Source organism: Ipomoea triloba, chromosome 13 (genome assembly GCF_003576645.1).
Source record: "Ipomoea triloba cultivar NCNSP0323 chromosome 13, ASM357664v1".
NCBI lineage: Eukaryota > Viridiplantae > Streptophyta > Magnoliopsida > Solanales > Convolvulaceae > Ipomoea > Ipomoea triloba.
In genome coordinates this window covers 20,911,903-20,929,470 of record NC_044928.1, presented here as the reverse complement: position 1 = coordinate 20,929,470, position 17,568 = coordinate 20,911,903, and the positions used below count along the sequence as shown (strand labels likewise).

General features: G+C 31.3%; 1 protein-coding gene and 1 pseudogene across 2 annotated transcripts; both read left to right on the top strand.

Moving 5' to 3' along the window:
- The first annotated feature begins 759 nt into the window (after positions 1 to 759).
- LOC116002960 (protein JASON-like) lies at positions 760 to 4,740 on the top strand. Of its 2 annotated transcripts, XM_031243149.1 has the most exons (8): positions 760 to 1,076; positions 1,308 to 1,362; positions 1,514 to 1,611; positions 2,554 to 2,646; positions 2,716 to 2,795; positions 3,144 to 3,882; positions 3,996 to 4,078; positions 4,462 to 4,740. In XM_031243149.1, exons 1-8 carry the CDS (start codon positions 876 to 878, stop codon positions 4,523 to 4,525), a joined length of 1,413 nt encoding a protein of 470 aa, XP_031099009.1. In that variant the 5' UTR covers positions 760 to 875; the 3' UTR covers positions 4,526 to 4,740. The 2 variants fall into 2 exon arrangements, with proteins under 2 accessions (XP_031099009.1, XP_031099008.1); XM_031243148.1 differs by having other exon boundaries at positions 2,554 to 2,795.
- A 6,120-nt stretch (positions 4,741 to 10,860) lies between these two features.
- LOC116003125 lies at positions 10,861 to 17,568 on the top strand (annotated as a pseudogene).

The following is a 17,568-nucleotide window of genomic DNA, read 5'->3' as shown; positions in this document are numbered from 1 at the left end:
TAGATTATCAAAATTTAAAACTTTGAATATAATTATTCCATAAATCTTTAGATTTTTTTTTTCTAAAAAAATTTACTTTTGATCCTTAACTATTATATATATATCAAATTTGGTCCTTAACAATTAATATTTTCAAATTACATGTATGACTATATAATTTGTATTGCATTTGGTTCTTGATTATTAATATTTTCAAATTAGGTGTATGACTATGTAATTTGTATCACATTTTATCATGCTGTATAATTTCCCGCCCACCTATTGCTGGAATTTCAACAAGAAACATAATTTTTCAAACAATAATTGGCCGGAAATAACTTTTTAATTAGAACATACGGAGTATTATTTTTCTCGATAAAATTCCGGCAATAATTAGCCAGAAATTTGACCAACAAATTGAATGTCATGACTAAATGTGATACAAATTACATAATCATGCACATAATTTGAAAATATTAATAGTCAAGATCAAATATGATACAAATTATATAATCATGTACCTAATTTAAAAATATTAATAGTCAATGTTCAAATATTATACAAATTACATAATCATGTACTACGTATCTAATTTAAAAATATTACTGTAATAAAAGGATCAAATTTGATACACGTAAATTGTTAAGTACTCCGTAGTAATTAGTTAATTACAGAGTAATAAATTAAATATTAGTTACTGTTAAAGAAGAAAAAGAAAAAGAAGAAACGGAAAACTCTTCTCCCTCGCAGTAGCACCTGTTCGAATTTCAAATTCTCATTCATTCCATTCCCATTTCCATCTCTCTAAATTCTCATACGCCAATGAAAAGCTCGTGAGTAATTTGCGGCGACGTTTAGGGTTTTTTCTTGCTCGGTTACAATCGGATAGTTTCGCTATGGTATGGTTTTGGCCAGTTGAGGAAGGACGCGATAACTGCCTACCTCTCGTATCCGTTTTCAGGTTTCTCTCCGCGGCAGTGCTCTCGGCGGTGATGGGCTGTTTCTTCAGCTGTTTTCGTCTAGGCGGCAGCGGCAGCGGCAGCGGCGATCCTCCTACTACGCCTCATCGCTCTCGCTATCAACTCGTCTCTCAGCCTGCAAGTTCATTTCATTTTGGTTTTCTTGCTGAATCTTCTTATTTTGTTATTATTCCAGAAATCTAGAATCTGTTATTATATACATATGCGTCTGTGTGTTTTGTGTGCGTTTGTATGTATATGTTGTGATTTCTGGATAATCTAGACGACAACTGATAGTAACTTCACAGAGAACTGGATGATTTCTTTGGAGTATCTTTTGAGTGTTGTTTTTCTTTGTTGTGCGATCAGGAAGCTGCAGTACCAAGCAATTGGTGTAATTTGTCTTCATTATTTATTTCTGATGGTAACTCCTCCCCCTCTCCTATTTCCATATCAAAGTGATAGAATTTCTCTGGTTCTCAGTCTAATTATGTACTTCGTGGCAATCAAACTGGATTTGAAATTTAATCAGTATAGTAAATTTTATTGCTTGTCTCATTGATGTATCAATTTAGAGAAAGAAGATCATTACGGTTTGGAGGCCAAGGGAGTGGGGAAACAGGACATTGGAACTCCTGAGCTTGAGTTAGACGTGACAGAGCTCAAGAACCAGGTTTGTACCCTGAAAATGTGTAATTCTTGTTCTTCCTGAGTTCATGACAGTTTAATTCAATTCCACAATTTTCCTTGTTTTATTTATTTATTTTTTTGTTTTTAGAATTTTAAACTGTTTCTGTTGAGGTACTGTTTTCATCTTAGTTGATTAAAGTTCTATCTTCACTGTGATTCTATATTTATTCCCATTTCTATTTCCTGTTACCTCTAGTCTTGGATATCCATCTCAGTGTGGCGAGCTTTTAGTTATTTTGGAGGATACATCTATTCTTCTCATGTTCAAAAATTTGTTTTTAAGCTGGGCAAGTCAAGGTTAAACTGAAGGGTTCAGAGTTCAGGGTAAAATAAACAGTCTGGGTAAGATACAGACTTTCTAAGTTCTGAATTTTGTAATATAAAATACATAGTAACCATAGAAAAGGTGTCGAATGTTCATGATTTGTGTTTAGCTTTCATAGTTTACTTGTGTAATAGCTGCATTTTGTTGAATTTACTGACCCTATTATGATTGCCAGTTCGCATGGTATAATTCCTTCATCTGGAAACTGTTTGAAATAACTAATGTGCGACTTGCATGACCTAATATATTCATTTTAATATATGTTAACTCTGTGCTCTTAGTAATGTAATTAATTGTATTCTTATTTCTTGTCAAATACAAGAAACATGAATTACTGATCTCTAAGTTGAATATAGTTGACTGAACATTATAGTACCTGAGTGGTCTATACATAAGCGTCTCAGGCACATTATTATAACATGTTATTAGTATCCACTTTAAGCAACTTATCTAGAAGTCTGATGTTGTAATAATCGCATCCAAGGGCTACTTTGAAATTACTGAACTATGCTTATAAGTATCCCATACAAGAACTAATGTGAAAAAGGACCTTGAATATTCCCACGTCATCTATTTGTTTTGACTGATTTTATTCTGCAGGCCAAATTCCTCAAAGCTTGTGGAACCTTACAAGAAGCCCCTGCTGAAATCCAAAAACTCTCAAAGGAATGTGAAGATCCATCAGCTCTGAAGGTTGTATCTCCAAATTCTGGCTCTTGGCTCCCTAACTCATCTATTGACAATCAAAACCTGGTTGAACAGCCTGATCAACCTCTGACACCTTCCAAAATTTGTAAAGAAGTAATGGAGGGTGCACATTCTTCTGTCCTTACTCCTAGCAGGTAGCATTCTGATCCTAGCAGTCCTTACTAGCTCTAGTCTACATTTGAAAGTGCGCATATATTTTCTATGAAGTGCAGAAGTGGCCACTTTTCAGATTTCTTCATGTGTGTAGTACCCTTTAATCTTGCTGTCCTGCATGTGAGTCAAATGTCCCAAACTGAATGGTTGCTTTCCAAATTTATTTTTATACCCTCCTGTTCTGCCAGAAACTATGGAAATACTAATCCTTGTTTTCCTTTACTATTACAGTTTGACATGTGCCTGTTATGTTTGTGTTCAGAACTGAGTCTTTATGTTTGTCAAAATTTATTGCACAAGATTCTGAATGTGTCTGTATGTTATTGTAGCTATATGGACAATGGAGAAAAGAGTATTGGCTCGAGTACAATTAATGGCTGTGTGTCTAGGAACACTCCGTCCATTGAGATCAATGCCAATAAGGCTCAAGGTTATACTGTTTCATCAGTTTCACCTGCAATTCCTCCGAGTTCTACACACATAAATAAATCTGTTCGTTTTGAGTTAGAGTCATATCCTACAATGTCGGCGAAGACATTTTCATCCAGATTAGCTAGTCTGAAATCCCAGCATTCACCCTACCCAACCCCATTGAAACTAACCGATGAGATGCAAACACCTGGCACTGTTTTCCCATCATATGTAAATAATGTGGCAAATGGAAAAAATCCTCGAGTCAGGTATCAGTATGTGGTTTCTACCTCAAACCTTGAGTTGAAGGAATTGATGGATGAAGATTCTACTTCTATCCTCTTGCCCAGGGATATGGGAGAGTCTCTTGAACATCCTAATGAAACAAACCTTAACTCCGAGATGGTACTGAGAGAAACCGTGGCCAATAAGGAATTGGAGTTGGAAGCAAGTTTGTCTTCCTTGCTGAATCCATCTCTCAACCAAGTAGATAGTAATCTACATTTTGTTGAAAGTGTTCATTACGGTAGAACACCAGGTGACAGGCCTATCCTTGGGACGGTTGCTGCTGACTGGTATGATCACGATACTTCTCATATCTCGCCTAAATGGTGGAATGGAAATGGAATTCCAAATACAACTACCAAGTACAAAGAGGTTTGCCATGCTTTATTATTTAAGTAGCTTTTTTTTTTTTTTTTTTACTTTGGAGTACTATTTTGTTTCCTGTTTTCTTGAAAACCAGTAACTTGAATCTGTTGATGTTGCAGGATCAAAAAGTTAGTTGGCATGCAACACCATTTGAGGAGAGATTGGAGAAGGCTTTGTCTGATGAAACGTTGGTCTCACAGAGGTATGGCTTTAGAGTGTTTTTCTGCAGTTTCCTGTTAACCGTGCTCCACTGATATATGGTTATTATTCTTGATGCACTAGAATGAATGTGGTGGCCATTGAGTGGGATTCAAAATTTCAAATAATAATGTTAACCATAATTGAGTTGGATGAGTGTTCCTTACTTGAAACCCTAAGAAGATACTAATAAAAAAGAAGTAAATGATATATAATTGCTTCAATTTGTAAAATAACAAACGGTGGAATTAGCTTTAATACCAAAGTATGTACTTTATCCCAACTACAAGTGCAAACTGATAATTGAACTGCATATTTATGTTTATATATTATACGTTCAACTTTAAGAAAATGGGTCTTAGAACAGTGTATGTGGATATATTGCAGGACGCAAATAAGCTGTCCAGCGCCAATCAGTTTTAACGAAAATGAAGGCTCATTTGCTCAATGACCTCGGAAGCTACTCCATTTCTTGCTCTCCATGACTCCATCTATACATTTCAAGTCACTATGTTAAATTGTTTGATGATACATTCTCTGATAATAGATTTCTCATTTTCCTTTTAAAAATATCTTCAATTCTTTCATGGTTCTTATACATATTAGGAATCATAATTCTGTTCGAAGTATAATAATGTAAATGTTTTTGCATAGTAGCCCTTTGACGAGTCATTTTGCGCCTTTGTTTGTCATTGGGTAGTAAAAATTGATCTATTGTGATTCACTGTTTAATTAATGAATCTCTTAATTTAACAAATAGATAATGTATCTTGAATAAAACCATGAATACTAATGAATTTGATTTAAAATTTCAATGAATCGTTGGTTATTCTATTTTGGATTGACTCAAGTAAAAAACTTTCTAACTAAAACCTCAATTTTACCATTTTCCTATTAGTGGGATATGGGATATGATACTTTGCAGGGTCACGGAATGCAATATTTCACTCCCTATTTCTATAATAATAATAATAATATTATTATTATTATTACTCCATATTTTTTAATTTGTATGTCATGGGTTTAATTGGGATGGGTCTTGATACTTGTTCCAAGTCAGACTTAGCTTCTACATTCGCATCAACATACAGAGTTAGCTTCAAATAGGAAGACTGGCATTGTTAAGACGTTTAGACATTACATCTAGGGTGTTCATTCGGTTAATCGTTCGATTAATCGAACTGAATTAATCGAAAATTTTAAACTTTTAACCGTTAACCGAACTAAAATTTGTATTACCGAATTAACTGAACCGAAATTTTTTTGGGTTAATAAGTTACCGACTGATTAACCGTACTTTTAAAACTAAAATTTAAAACTCTAAAAATAACACCTAAAATAATAAATTCAATTAAAATAAAATACATATAATAATAAAATCATAACAAAATATACAAAAATAATACCGCAACGACACTACAACTATAGGAATTAGGGATTGATAATACTAAATCTGCTCTTGTGTTCATCTATCGTATGCATACGTAAATGTCATGTATAAAAGATGATGATGAACTCATGAAAGTAGATTGCAAGAGAGAAATTAGAATAAGGAAGGCCTTCTCTCTTATTGAATCTGTAGAGAGTTTTTAGAGAGTGCCCAGAAGACAAGTGGGAAAAAGCCCCCAAACTTGAAGGCTAGGGCCCTCTATATAAGCCCAATCCTGTACAGTACACCGAACATATGTATATTACTCGTAGGGCGGTATTACTTGGGGTATATTTCCTATCAGGGATTTAGGGTATTAGTATTACCAGGGGTTATGTGCAATATCTTAAATTTGATTGGCCCCTTTTCCTATACCTTTTTTTTTTTAAATCTTGCAACAAAAACAAAACAAATTGTAAGTTCTTTTGAATATACAAGCCAATCTCAATCACACTTCTCTCCATTTGACAAATATCTTGTGTAAAATGCTGACGAAAATCTTCTAGAGACTTTATCTTTAGAACCTTTATTTATTAATAAATCTCTTTTAGGACCATCTTTCACAAGAATATCTATTAATCTAAAATCAAGGGCATCTCAATTTCTTAGATCATATATGTCAAATTAAATAAAAGAGAATCTTTTGTTTTATCATTGTGACCAACATCATCTAAACAACTATCAACATTATCATTATTTTCATTGTCACAGTGATACCTATCAGCGTTGTGCACACTATCATTTAAATTTTTTCCAATCTCATAATCATCTTGATCTTCTATATGAAGATTAACATCTAACAATTTTTTCTTCGCATTATCTTTTTGCACATCTATTTGAGTTTCTTTTGCAATGAATTTTTCAAGAGCTCCCTTTTGAGATTGAGTTAGTTGCTCAATTCTTTTTTTCTTTTTACGCTTTTTCAAACCCATATGAATAATTTCTAGAAGACGTAATTATAAAACCCTAAAGAAAATATAAAAATTTATTTAGAAACTCTATGAACAAATAATTAATCAAGAAACAAATTCTTGAATATAAAGTCAGGTAAATAAAACAATAAACAAGAATTGTGAACTATTTAATAATTTTAATTACCCGTTAAGAGAATTGAAGAACTTGAAAATTTGTAACTTTGTATAATTATTCATCAAGAAGAATTCTTCAATCCGCCTATCGAACTGCGTCTGTTGTCTCACTCGTCCGTGATCTCTATAGTATATTTGTGGGATTTGTGTAAACAAACATTAAGCAACAACTCATTTTATTTATACGCTGTCAATGTTACTGTATACATAATAACATAAAATCATAACTACATGGGTAACACAGGGAATAGGATTATATGGGTTACGTGAGCAAAACGAAAAGGTTGCCTAATGCCTAATGGTGGTAAATTGGTATTTTCCGAACCATAATGCAGCATTGCAGCTTGGCAAATTATGCTATGAACCTAGGTCTACCTTGCAAGGTGACCAAAGTCTATGTTCACAATTTAAAAATTCTATATTCACTATTTTAGAATTCTATATTTATAATTTTAAAACTTTATATTCATAATTTTAAATCTCAATATACAAAATTACATTACTCAATATTCATAAGTTTTGAACTCTATATTCACAATTTTGTTATATAGATTCAAAAATTGTGTTATGCTATTGAATATAGAGTTATGAAATTGTGAACATAAAACTCTGTAATTGTGAATATAGAATTCAAAAACTATGAATATAAAGTTTAAAAATTGTGAATATAGAACTCAAAAGTTATGAGCATAGAGTTCTAAAATTATGAACATAGAGTTCTAAAATTGTGAACATAGACTTGGGTCCACCTTGCAAGGTGCACCCAGGTCCATGGCATAGCAACTGTTGCAGCTTGGCGCTTACGAATTGCTATATACATCATTATTTTTTTCTTTTAAATATGGGCCCCCTAATTTTTGGGGGCCCTGGGCAAACTTGTCCAGGGCCGACCCTGAGTATTACACATAAGTATTTTTATTTATTTATTTATTTATATATATATATATATATATATTAAAAAACTTCGGTTAATCTTTTGGTTAATTCGGTTAACCGACCGTTTCGAACCGAATTAACCGTTAACCGAAGTTTTAAGATTCATTTAATCATTAACTGAACCGAACTTTTTCGATTCGGTTATGGTTAACCGAACTTTTTCTGTTCGATTGGTTCAACCGAATTTTTTTCATAGTTTGCACCCCCTAGTTACATCACTTCAAACAGATGTGCGATATGCATTGGTGGTAAGGGTTGTGCTCATCTTAAAAATTTTGTCAATTGCAAGATGACGTGGACTATGAAGTTGCTTTTTAAATTTGTTTTTGTTTAACTTTGTAAGCAATGTAGCTTGCAAGCTTTTTTAGTTAGAAAGCTTGCTAATCTGCAAAAGGTTGCCGCATGGCAGCCTTCTGTGTACTCTTTATTTTTTATTTTTTATTAGTTGCAGCCTGATCATTAGGTGTGGTCGTGCGACCTATTTTCAGCCATTAGATCAGATCAAGTCATCAAATCAACGCGCAATATATATATATGTGTGTGTGTGTGTGTGTGTGTTACAAAACACACCATTCTACGTACTAAAACGCACGAGAGGACTGATAAAACACACCATTTCACACAATATACCAAATGCACCTATTCACTTAAAATTCATCAATATACTTAATAAAACACATCATTCTATGTATTAAAATGTACCACAACGTGCCTCATGTCAGATTATAAGCATACACTATTTACACATATTAGACAACATGTGCTAAAATATGCATCATTCTACGTATTAAAATGCACCACAACGTGTGTTAAAAGGCACAATTCCACTTATTAAAAATTCTCGTCCCAGATTATAAACATGCACTATTACACTTATTAGAAAACATGTGTTAAAATACACACCATTCAGCGTATTAAAATGCACCAGAGGATGGATTAAAACACACTATTCCACAACACACTTATTTCGTGAAAATAGTTGCTGATATCTTTACTAAAGCTCTGCTTGGTCCTAGATATTCTTTTCTTAGAGATAAGCTGCAGGTTACTAGCAGCTTACCATGTGCTTGAGGGTGAGTATTAGGACTCTTTTAGTCAAATTATGACTCTCTATTCTAGGCTTCCTGTGATTCCAATATTCTAGTCTCTTTGAGATTCTTTTATTATATAGATCCATGTAACCTATATCTTTCAACCATCTATAATTTAATACAATACATTCAGTTCTCATCCTGTAAAATTTTATTTTCGTTATAAAATATAAAATAAGTGAAAGATTATATTAATCTAGAGAATTCAGCTTATCAACAGAAATTTGATTTCATGCATTGAATAAAATGAACAGAAAGCCAATAATATTGTGGTGTTGAAGATTATAGAATCTTTTTATTTTTTTTTTATTTTTTTTTTCAAAACATGGTACTATACCCACGTACCCTAGTATATTGTAAAAAACATCTTGAAAATGGCACAAGGAAAACTAAAAGAATAAACTACATTTAATTTCCCACATGATTTTTGCCTCATTATGTAGCAAGATTTGGCGAATTTCTTTTATGCTTAATTAATAAGTAAATTTATTTTTTAATCAAGTGAAGTCAACCAATTCAAGATAATTAATAGATAAAAAGAATTTTATTATCATGTTGAAATTAAATATAGTATGAAATAAAATCATGGGAGAAGAGTAGCATTATTTAAAATCACAAACTTCAATTCAAAGGACAACTTGGTACTACGTTGTTCTAACCGGCCAACCACCTCATCATGTACCCTGGTATCAAGTAAATTCCAAATACACATAAAATACATTATTTCAACTCATAAAATATATTATTTTAACATATAAAATATATTATTTTAACTCATAAAATACATTATCTACCCAGGAATTTCATTATTTTAAACACAAAGTATATTATACATTATTCTAGCTCATAAAATATACTCCCTCCATCCCATTTTATGTGTCTGGTTTGATTATCGAGACTTGACTAATGAAGTTATTTTTAACTCAATTTTTTAAAATATTAAGTTTAATTTAGTATTAATATACAAAATTTATATATTTAGAAATTACACTGAAAGTATTATTAAACACAAAAAATTAAATTTTAAAATAAGTAAAAAATAATAAAGAAAATAAACAAAGAAGAAAGAGTTAGTTTGACCAATGAATAGTAAGTATGACAGGTAAAATGTGACAGAGAGAGTATTATTTTAACACATAAAGTACATTACTCTAACTCATAAATACATTGGCCCTGTTTGGTAAATGATTGTTCACTAATAGCTCTTAACTAATTGGGTTAGAGGCTATGGCTAATTGATAACATTAACTAATTTTAAAAAGGTGTTTGCTTGTTGCATGGACCATGGTCCACACAGCTGTGTAAACCAAAAATAAAAAGTACATTATTTTTGTACTGAAGGTACATTATTTTTATACTGTAGGTACATTATTTTAGGGTACATTATTTTTGTACTGAAGGTACATTATTTGATATATACTAGTAAATAATGTACCTACAGTACAAAAATAATGTACATCCAGTATAAAAATAATGTACTTTTTATTTTTGGTCCACACAGCTGTGTGGACCATGGTCCATGCAATAATTTGCCAGCTTTAAGCAGCTTTTTTAATTTTAACATTTTGGAGTTGCAAAAAGCATATTATCCAAACACTTATATTAATTTTTTTAACTAAGTCAAACAGTTAATAATTGTCAAATAAACCAAAATTAACTGATAAGCTAATTATTTTACCAAACTGGGCAATTATTTTATCCTAGAAATTTTATTATTTTAACACATAAAGTACATTATTCTAATATATAAAGTACATTATCTTTTGACAAAGTGTTCATTACTTTAACATCAAAACGACATCATTTTGGAAAGTCCGTAAAAGTTAATTAACATCATTTTGGAAAGTGAAGGAAAAAAAAAAAAAAGAGATGAAAGGAATTTTGGATTGGGTCTTTTTTTTTTTTTTACTTCCGCAATAACTCGGGATTTAATCCCATAGAGATGATAAATCTTTTGCTTATAGATTCAATCAATTACCTCCGGATGATATTGAATAGGATCAATATCATTAATAACAATATCTGAGCTATCAAATAAATTCATCATCCAGAACTAAATAGTATAACATAGGAAGTTGTTTTATCCATACCAACCCAACCTTGCCTAGCCAGCTGTGTCAATCCCTCAAATAACAAAACTCTATATAAAGATGGGAGGGTTATTATAGTTTTGAAACCCACATAAACTAAGGCAAATTAGAGCCATTAATTATATTGCCTAGGCATCCCAGAGGACGGGAAGATGGGAAAGAGTAAGGTTCTTGTTGTGTGTGGGACGAGGTACATTGGGAGGAGAATAGTGAAGGCCAGCTTAGCCCAAGGCCACACAACCCACGTATTGTTGCGCCTCCAAATCGGGCTTGACATCGACAAGTTCCAAATGTTGTTGTCGTTTAAGGAGCAAGGGGCGAGGTTGGTGGACGCGTCGTTTGACGACCACCAGAGCCTGGTGGACGCGGTGAAGGAAGTTGACGTGGTTATATGCACCATGTCCGGAACGCATTTCCGTAGCCACAACATTCTCCTGCAGCGAAAGCTTGTTGATGCTATCAAGGAAGCCGACAATATCAAGGTTACTTATTATTTACCATTCACCAAATTAAATATCAATTTTGGACTTACAAGTATTAGCAAAATCACTTTTTTATCTACGAATTTTCATTCAGGGCCGGTTTTTTATTTCCGTGGCCCTGTGCTGGTAAATAACTGCGAATTGAAGAAAAATTGCAAAGAGAAAAATGTAAAAAATCTAATTTTGGGCTAATATAATCACAAATACATATATATACTAACTATTAGGCTAGAGTTAAACTAGGGGCCTCCAAAATTTTGGAGCCCTGGACTGTTGCCCATCTTGAACGCCCTAAAATCCGACTATGTTTTCATTTACGACTATTGTTCTAATCACAAAATTTGTATTTGCTCATTTATCTGTGTTTTTAGCCGTTATTATAAGAATACTGCATACATGAAAGCAATAAATTCTCAATCAGTTGTAGTCCAAAGAATCAATACCTCACCATCGGGGTTGACACAAACAGTTGTTATGCCATAGACACGGGTTCACCTTGCAAGGTAGACTCGGGTCCATGTTCACAATTTTAAAACTCTATGTTTACAATTTTAGAACTCTATATTCACAATTTCATAACTTTATATTCAACAATATAACACAATTTTTGAATCTATATAACAAAATTATGAATATAGAGTTCTAAAATTATGAACATAAACCCAGATCCACCTTGCATAGCGTAATTTGCCTGATAGAGTAGAGGTGTAAATTGAGTACAATGTGCTCGACAAGTTGTTAAGAATATAATCCCACATAGAGAAAAAATGGAGAAGAGCATAAAGACAGGATGATGGGTGTGAAACCAGTATTGATTGTATTTGATCTTTTAATATAATTTGTCCACATTTGTCGATCAGTAGTGTTTTATCGTGGATTTTGTAGATCTTGATGCAAATTATGTATAGTATATCCAGTTATCATATTATATATTTTAATATGTTAACTTCATGTACATAATCTAAACATCATTCGCATGTCTGCAACACAAAGTTTGAACATAAATGAGCTAAGGGGAAGTAGGCTTAAGGTGGCTATAGCCTGGAGGTAACTAAACAACTATATATCAATGTTAAGCAAAGGGATATTCAATCTAGATTTGTAGCAAGTAATTTAAAAGCAGGGACGAAGCCAGGAATTATTTTCAGTGGGGGCGAAAGATAGTTCAAAAAATGAAACACTTGAATATAGTAATAAATATTGTTGGATATATGCGAAAAATGCAACACATCAAACTTTATAAAAATATTCATAACAATATATAATATATAATTAATTTGATAAAATAATTCAAATAAAAAATACATTATAAAGTACACATCTCATTATTAATTTTAATATAGTCATAAATATTACTCGTATTACATATAGGCGAAAAATAAAACACATCAAAACCTTATAAAAATATTCATAACAATATATGAAACATGTTCTAAAAAAAAAACAATATATGAAACATAATTAATTTGATAAAATAATTCAAATAAAAAACACATTATAAATTACACATCTCATTTTTAATTTTTAATATAGTCATAAATATTATTAGATATAGGCGAAAAATAAAATACATCAAAACTTTATAAAAATATTCATAACAATATATAAAACATAATTAATTTGATAAAATAATTCAAATAGAAAAAACATTATAAATTATACATCTTATTATTTATTTTTAAAAAAGTTATATATTAAAAAAATATATGGAAAAACGATTGGTGGATTCGAACCCTCTTCTTTTTTGAAACATAAACGCAAGTTTACCATCTGAGCATACTAATGCATACTAATCAATTAGTTATTTTTATTTGTTTTTCTATACTTATATATAAAACATGTACTATATATACATATATACATACAAAGGCTATATATGGGGTGGGGGTGTGGTGAGTGGGGGCAGCTGCCCCCATTGCCCCCAGGGCAGCTCCGTCTCTGTTTAAAAGTCAAGTGATATTCCATATAAACTTTTAAAAAGTTTATTTGTATTGAGGGTCAAAAATACAATTATAAAATGATATTTTCAAACTTCTTCACTCCCCGTCAAATATCACAAGATGCAATTGTTATATCATGGATTAGGGTTCATCTTGACATTATGAACTCTAGTCTAAGTTAAAAATTATATGTTGCCAGCTAGCATATATATTATGTGTCTTTCAATTAATAAATTATGTGTGTTTGTAAATAAATTGAAAGCTCATAATTGACTAACTACAGGCACACAATATGTTAACCACATATACATAATATATTAACAACAGACACATAATATGTTAATTGCAATATTATGTGCATGTAGTTAACATATTATTATTATGATGTGTCTGTTGTTAACATATTATTTATGTCTATATATGCCTTCAGTTTATTTCTAAATACATAATTTGTTAACTGTAAATACATAATTTTAATGTCATTTTTGTAGCGTTTCATTCCTTCGGAATTTGGCATGGATCCAGCAAGAATGGGGCATGCACTTGAACCAGGAAGGGTTACATTTGATGAGAAAATGGAGATCAGAAAGGCAATAGAAGAAGCAAATATTCCCCAAACTTACATTTCTGCTAATTGCTTTGCTGGCTATTCTTGTCTCAACCTCTCTCAACTTGGTTCCGTTCTTCCTCCAAAACACAAACTTTACATCTATGGAGATGGCAATGCCAAAGGTACTCCAACTACATACTTCAATTCAATTCCGATCCTTTTTGTTTCCTATTTATATATCTTCCAATTCAATACAACCTTATTTAAAAAATATATAACCCTTTCCGTAAAATAGTTAACTTATCTGTCAATTTTAGCTTGTTTGACCATTATTAGCTGGTCTACTTGATTAAACAGCTTGTTTGATTAATTAACTTTTTGTAACAGTTTATTACTCCAAAACGTTAAAATTCAAAAAGCTGGTCAAAGTAACTTTTTCGATAAGTTTTTTTGAGAAAGTCATTTTGCATGTAATTAACGAGCTAATAGCTAACAACTAGTTTACCAAACATCTTTTACAATTAACTAATACTATCAACTAGTCAAACCCATGCCACTAACCCAATCAGCAAACAACTATTTACCAAACACCCATATATATATATATATTCATACAAAGCTGACTTTATTCACTATTGATTTCTTGACTATATAGTGTTCATTTTTTTCACTGTTAATACTCAACATTTTCAAACATTTTACTTTTTAGTTTAAAATGCATGTTCAATTTCAAAATGTCATGCCATCACATCTAAGTATGTAATAGAGTAATGTTTAGTTAAGCTCTCACAAATTAAAGGTGTTTTGGATAGCTTTAACTAGAAAGGAAACATTTGGACAAGTTGAGCACCAAAGGCGGAAAAAGGAAAAAAAAAAAAATCAAAATTGAGTACCAGAAAGTTTTACATTTTATAAGTTACAATGTCGTTTTCTTTGTAAAATTACACTTTATGATTTGCCAAAAGTACATATATAGTAAAGAGTACAACTTATGAAGCCATAATACACTCAAGACATAGTAAAAAAAATTGACTAGTGAGTGAAATTGTTATTCCTTCAATTCTATGCCATTTTGCCTGTTCTGTTATTATTCATTAGTCAAACTAACTTGTTCTTCATTGCTTATTTTCTTTGGTAATTTTTAATTATTTTTAAATTTAATTTTGTTTTATGTTTAATTGTATTTCTAATATAATTTTCAGTCAAACCTCGTTAACTGAACTAGACAAAAAAAAAGGGGACGAAGGGAGTATTATCAATAAATAACCAAATCAAAGTGAAAAAAATCTACAAAGGATATTATATATACCAAAGAAAAAAAAAAGAATATTATCTTTTGAAAATATTATATAATATATCCTTCTAGACAAAATTTTAAGAATTTTTTTCTTTTTTCAAATTTTACTTCTAATGCTATACTATGCATATGCAGTGGTATACATGGATGAAGATGATGTGGCAACATACACAATGAAGACAATAGATGATCCCCGGGCCTTAAACAAGACAATATACCTAAGGCCACAAGAAAACATCCTTACTCAAAGAGAGTTGATTGCTACATGGGAAAAACTCACTGGAAAACAGCTGGAGAAAATCTCCCTTTCTGCGGATGAATTCTTGGCTTCCATGAAAGGTATGTAATATAAAGAAATATGTTATTTTTGCAGTACCTAAGTTACGGTTAGTCTCTAATAATGGTTTCGAATATGCATAAATAGTGTTTACATTTTTAATTGCATGTTAAACAATCAATAACTAAAATTGTTGTCAAGACCTTGTGGTCTAGTGACATCAAGTTGCACTTTCATATGGGAGATGTCTTTGTGTGAAAAGATGTCTATCGACTTAACAACTGATTAAATAATAAATAGTTATAGCTTAAATACCTAGGGACTTTAGTACTACCTCCGTCCCATTTTGTTTGTCTGATTCGGTTAACGAGGCTTTACTGAAATTATTTTTAATTCAATTTTTCATAATATTAAATTTAGTATTAGTATATAAAATTTATATATTTAGAAACTACATTAAAAGTACTATTAAACACAAAAAATCAAATTTAAAAATAACTAAAAATTACTAAAGAAAATAAGCAATGAAGAAATAGTTGATTTGACCAATGAATAGTAAACAGGACAGGTAAAATGGGACAGAGGGAGTATTTTACAACAAAAATCAGTTAGTAAATTGAGGCCCTGTTTGGTTTCATAATTAGCGACAAATTATTCTGTGGACCAGGGTCCAACTTGCAAGGTGGACCCGGATCCAAAATACACAATTTACATATTGAATATTCACAATTTAAATACTGAATTTTCACAATTCAATTTGTGAATATTCCGTATGTAAATTGTGATGGTCTACCTTGCAAGGTGGAACTGTGTCCATGGTATAACTATTGATAATTAACTTATCATTCAATTTTGATTTATTTGACCACTATTAGCTGTTTGACTTGGTTAAACAACCAATATAAGTATTTGATTAATTAGCTTTTTGTAATAGCTTATTGCCCCAAAACGCTAAAATTCAAAAACCGGTTCAAAGATGTTTTTTCGATAAGCTTTTTGAGAAAGTTATTTTGCTTGTAATCAGCAATCAGCTAAGAACTAATTTACCAAACATCTTTCTACAATCAGTTAGGGATGACCACGGCTTGGTTCGAACCGGACGGTTCGATCCAAACCGTGCACTGTTGAAATCGAACTAGAACCGAAATCGTCCGTACAGTTCCATGATATTTGGAACCGTATATATATCTATATATTATATTATATATTATATATACTAAATAACATATATTATATTATATATATTATATATATACTAAATAACATATAATATAATAATATATTATATAATATGTTGTATAGTAAAAGTATAAAGCACACTTACAGTAGCGCATCAGCGCAAATTGATGGGAATGATGCAACAATGCATTTTGCATTGTTGCTTCCCGCACTCCCGCGCTGATATGCTAAAGTTAAATTAAATTAAATTAAATTTAAAAAAATAAATAAATAAAAAAAGAGGAAGAAGTTCTGGTTCTAATCGGCAGTTCCAACCGGAACCACCGGTTTTGGAACCGGACTACATTTACATAAGGTTTCAGTTCCGATTTCAGCTATCTTGGAACCGTGAACCGGCGGTTCCAAACCGGAACCGTACCGTGGACACCTATACAATCAGCTAATGCTATCAACTAGTCAAATCCACTAAGGCACTAACTCAATCGGCTAATAACAACTATTTACAAAACACCCCCTAAGTATTTCACTAATTTACAATTTAGAATAAGAGTTAAACTCTTCAGACATGACCTAGACAAAATCAGGATTAGTCTCACCATGGTAAAGATAAAGAATGTATATGCAAAAAAAAAAAAAAAAAAAAAAAAAAAAAAAAAAAAAAAAAAAAAAAAAAAAAAAAAAAAAAAAAAAAAAAAAAAAAAAAAAGAAGACATTTTTACATTGATTACTTGATCAATTATTATTATTATTTTTTTTTTGAAACACTCATGATTCTTGTTAGTATAAAGTCCCTACCACCAAGGTGTGATCCCGTGACCACTCATAGTTGGCCAATTGTTCTAGTTACGGAGTATAATTTATCCAAATAACTTTTTTGAGAGCATTGTTTCAGTCACTCTAATAACCCACTATTTTCTAGCTCAAACCAAATTAATCCATAAAAATAGTGTAATTAATCAAATTGTTATTAATATATGCATGCAGATATGGACTATGCTAATCAAGTAGGAGTGGCACATTACTACCACATTTTCTATGAGAGTTGTTTAACCAACTTTGACATTGGAGAGGGTGCGGAAGAAGCTTCTCAATTCAGTATACTCGCATTCTTGAATACTTGAAACGCTATGTCTAG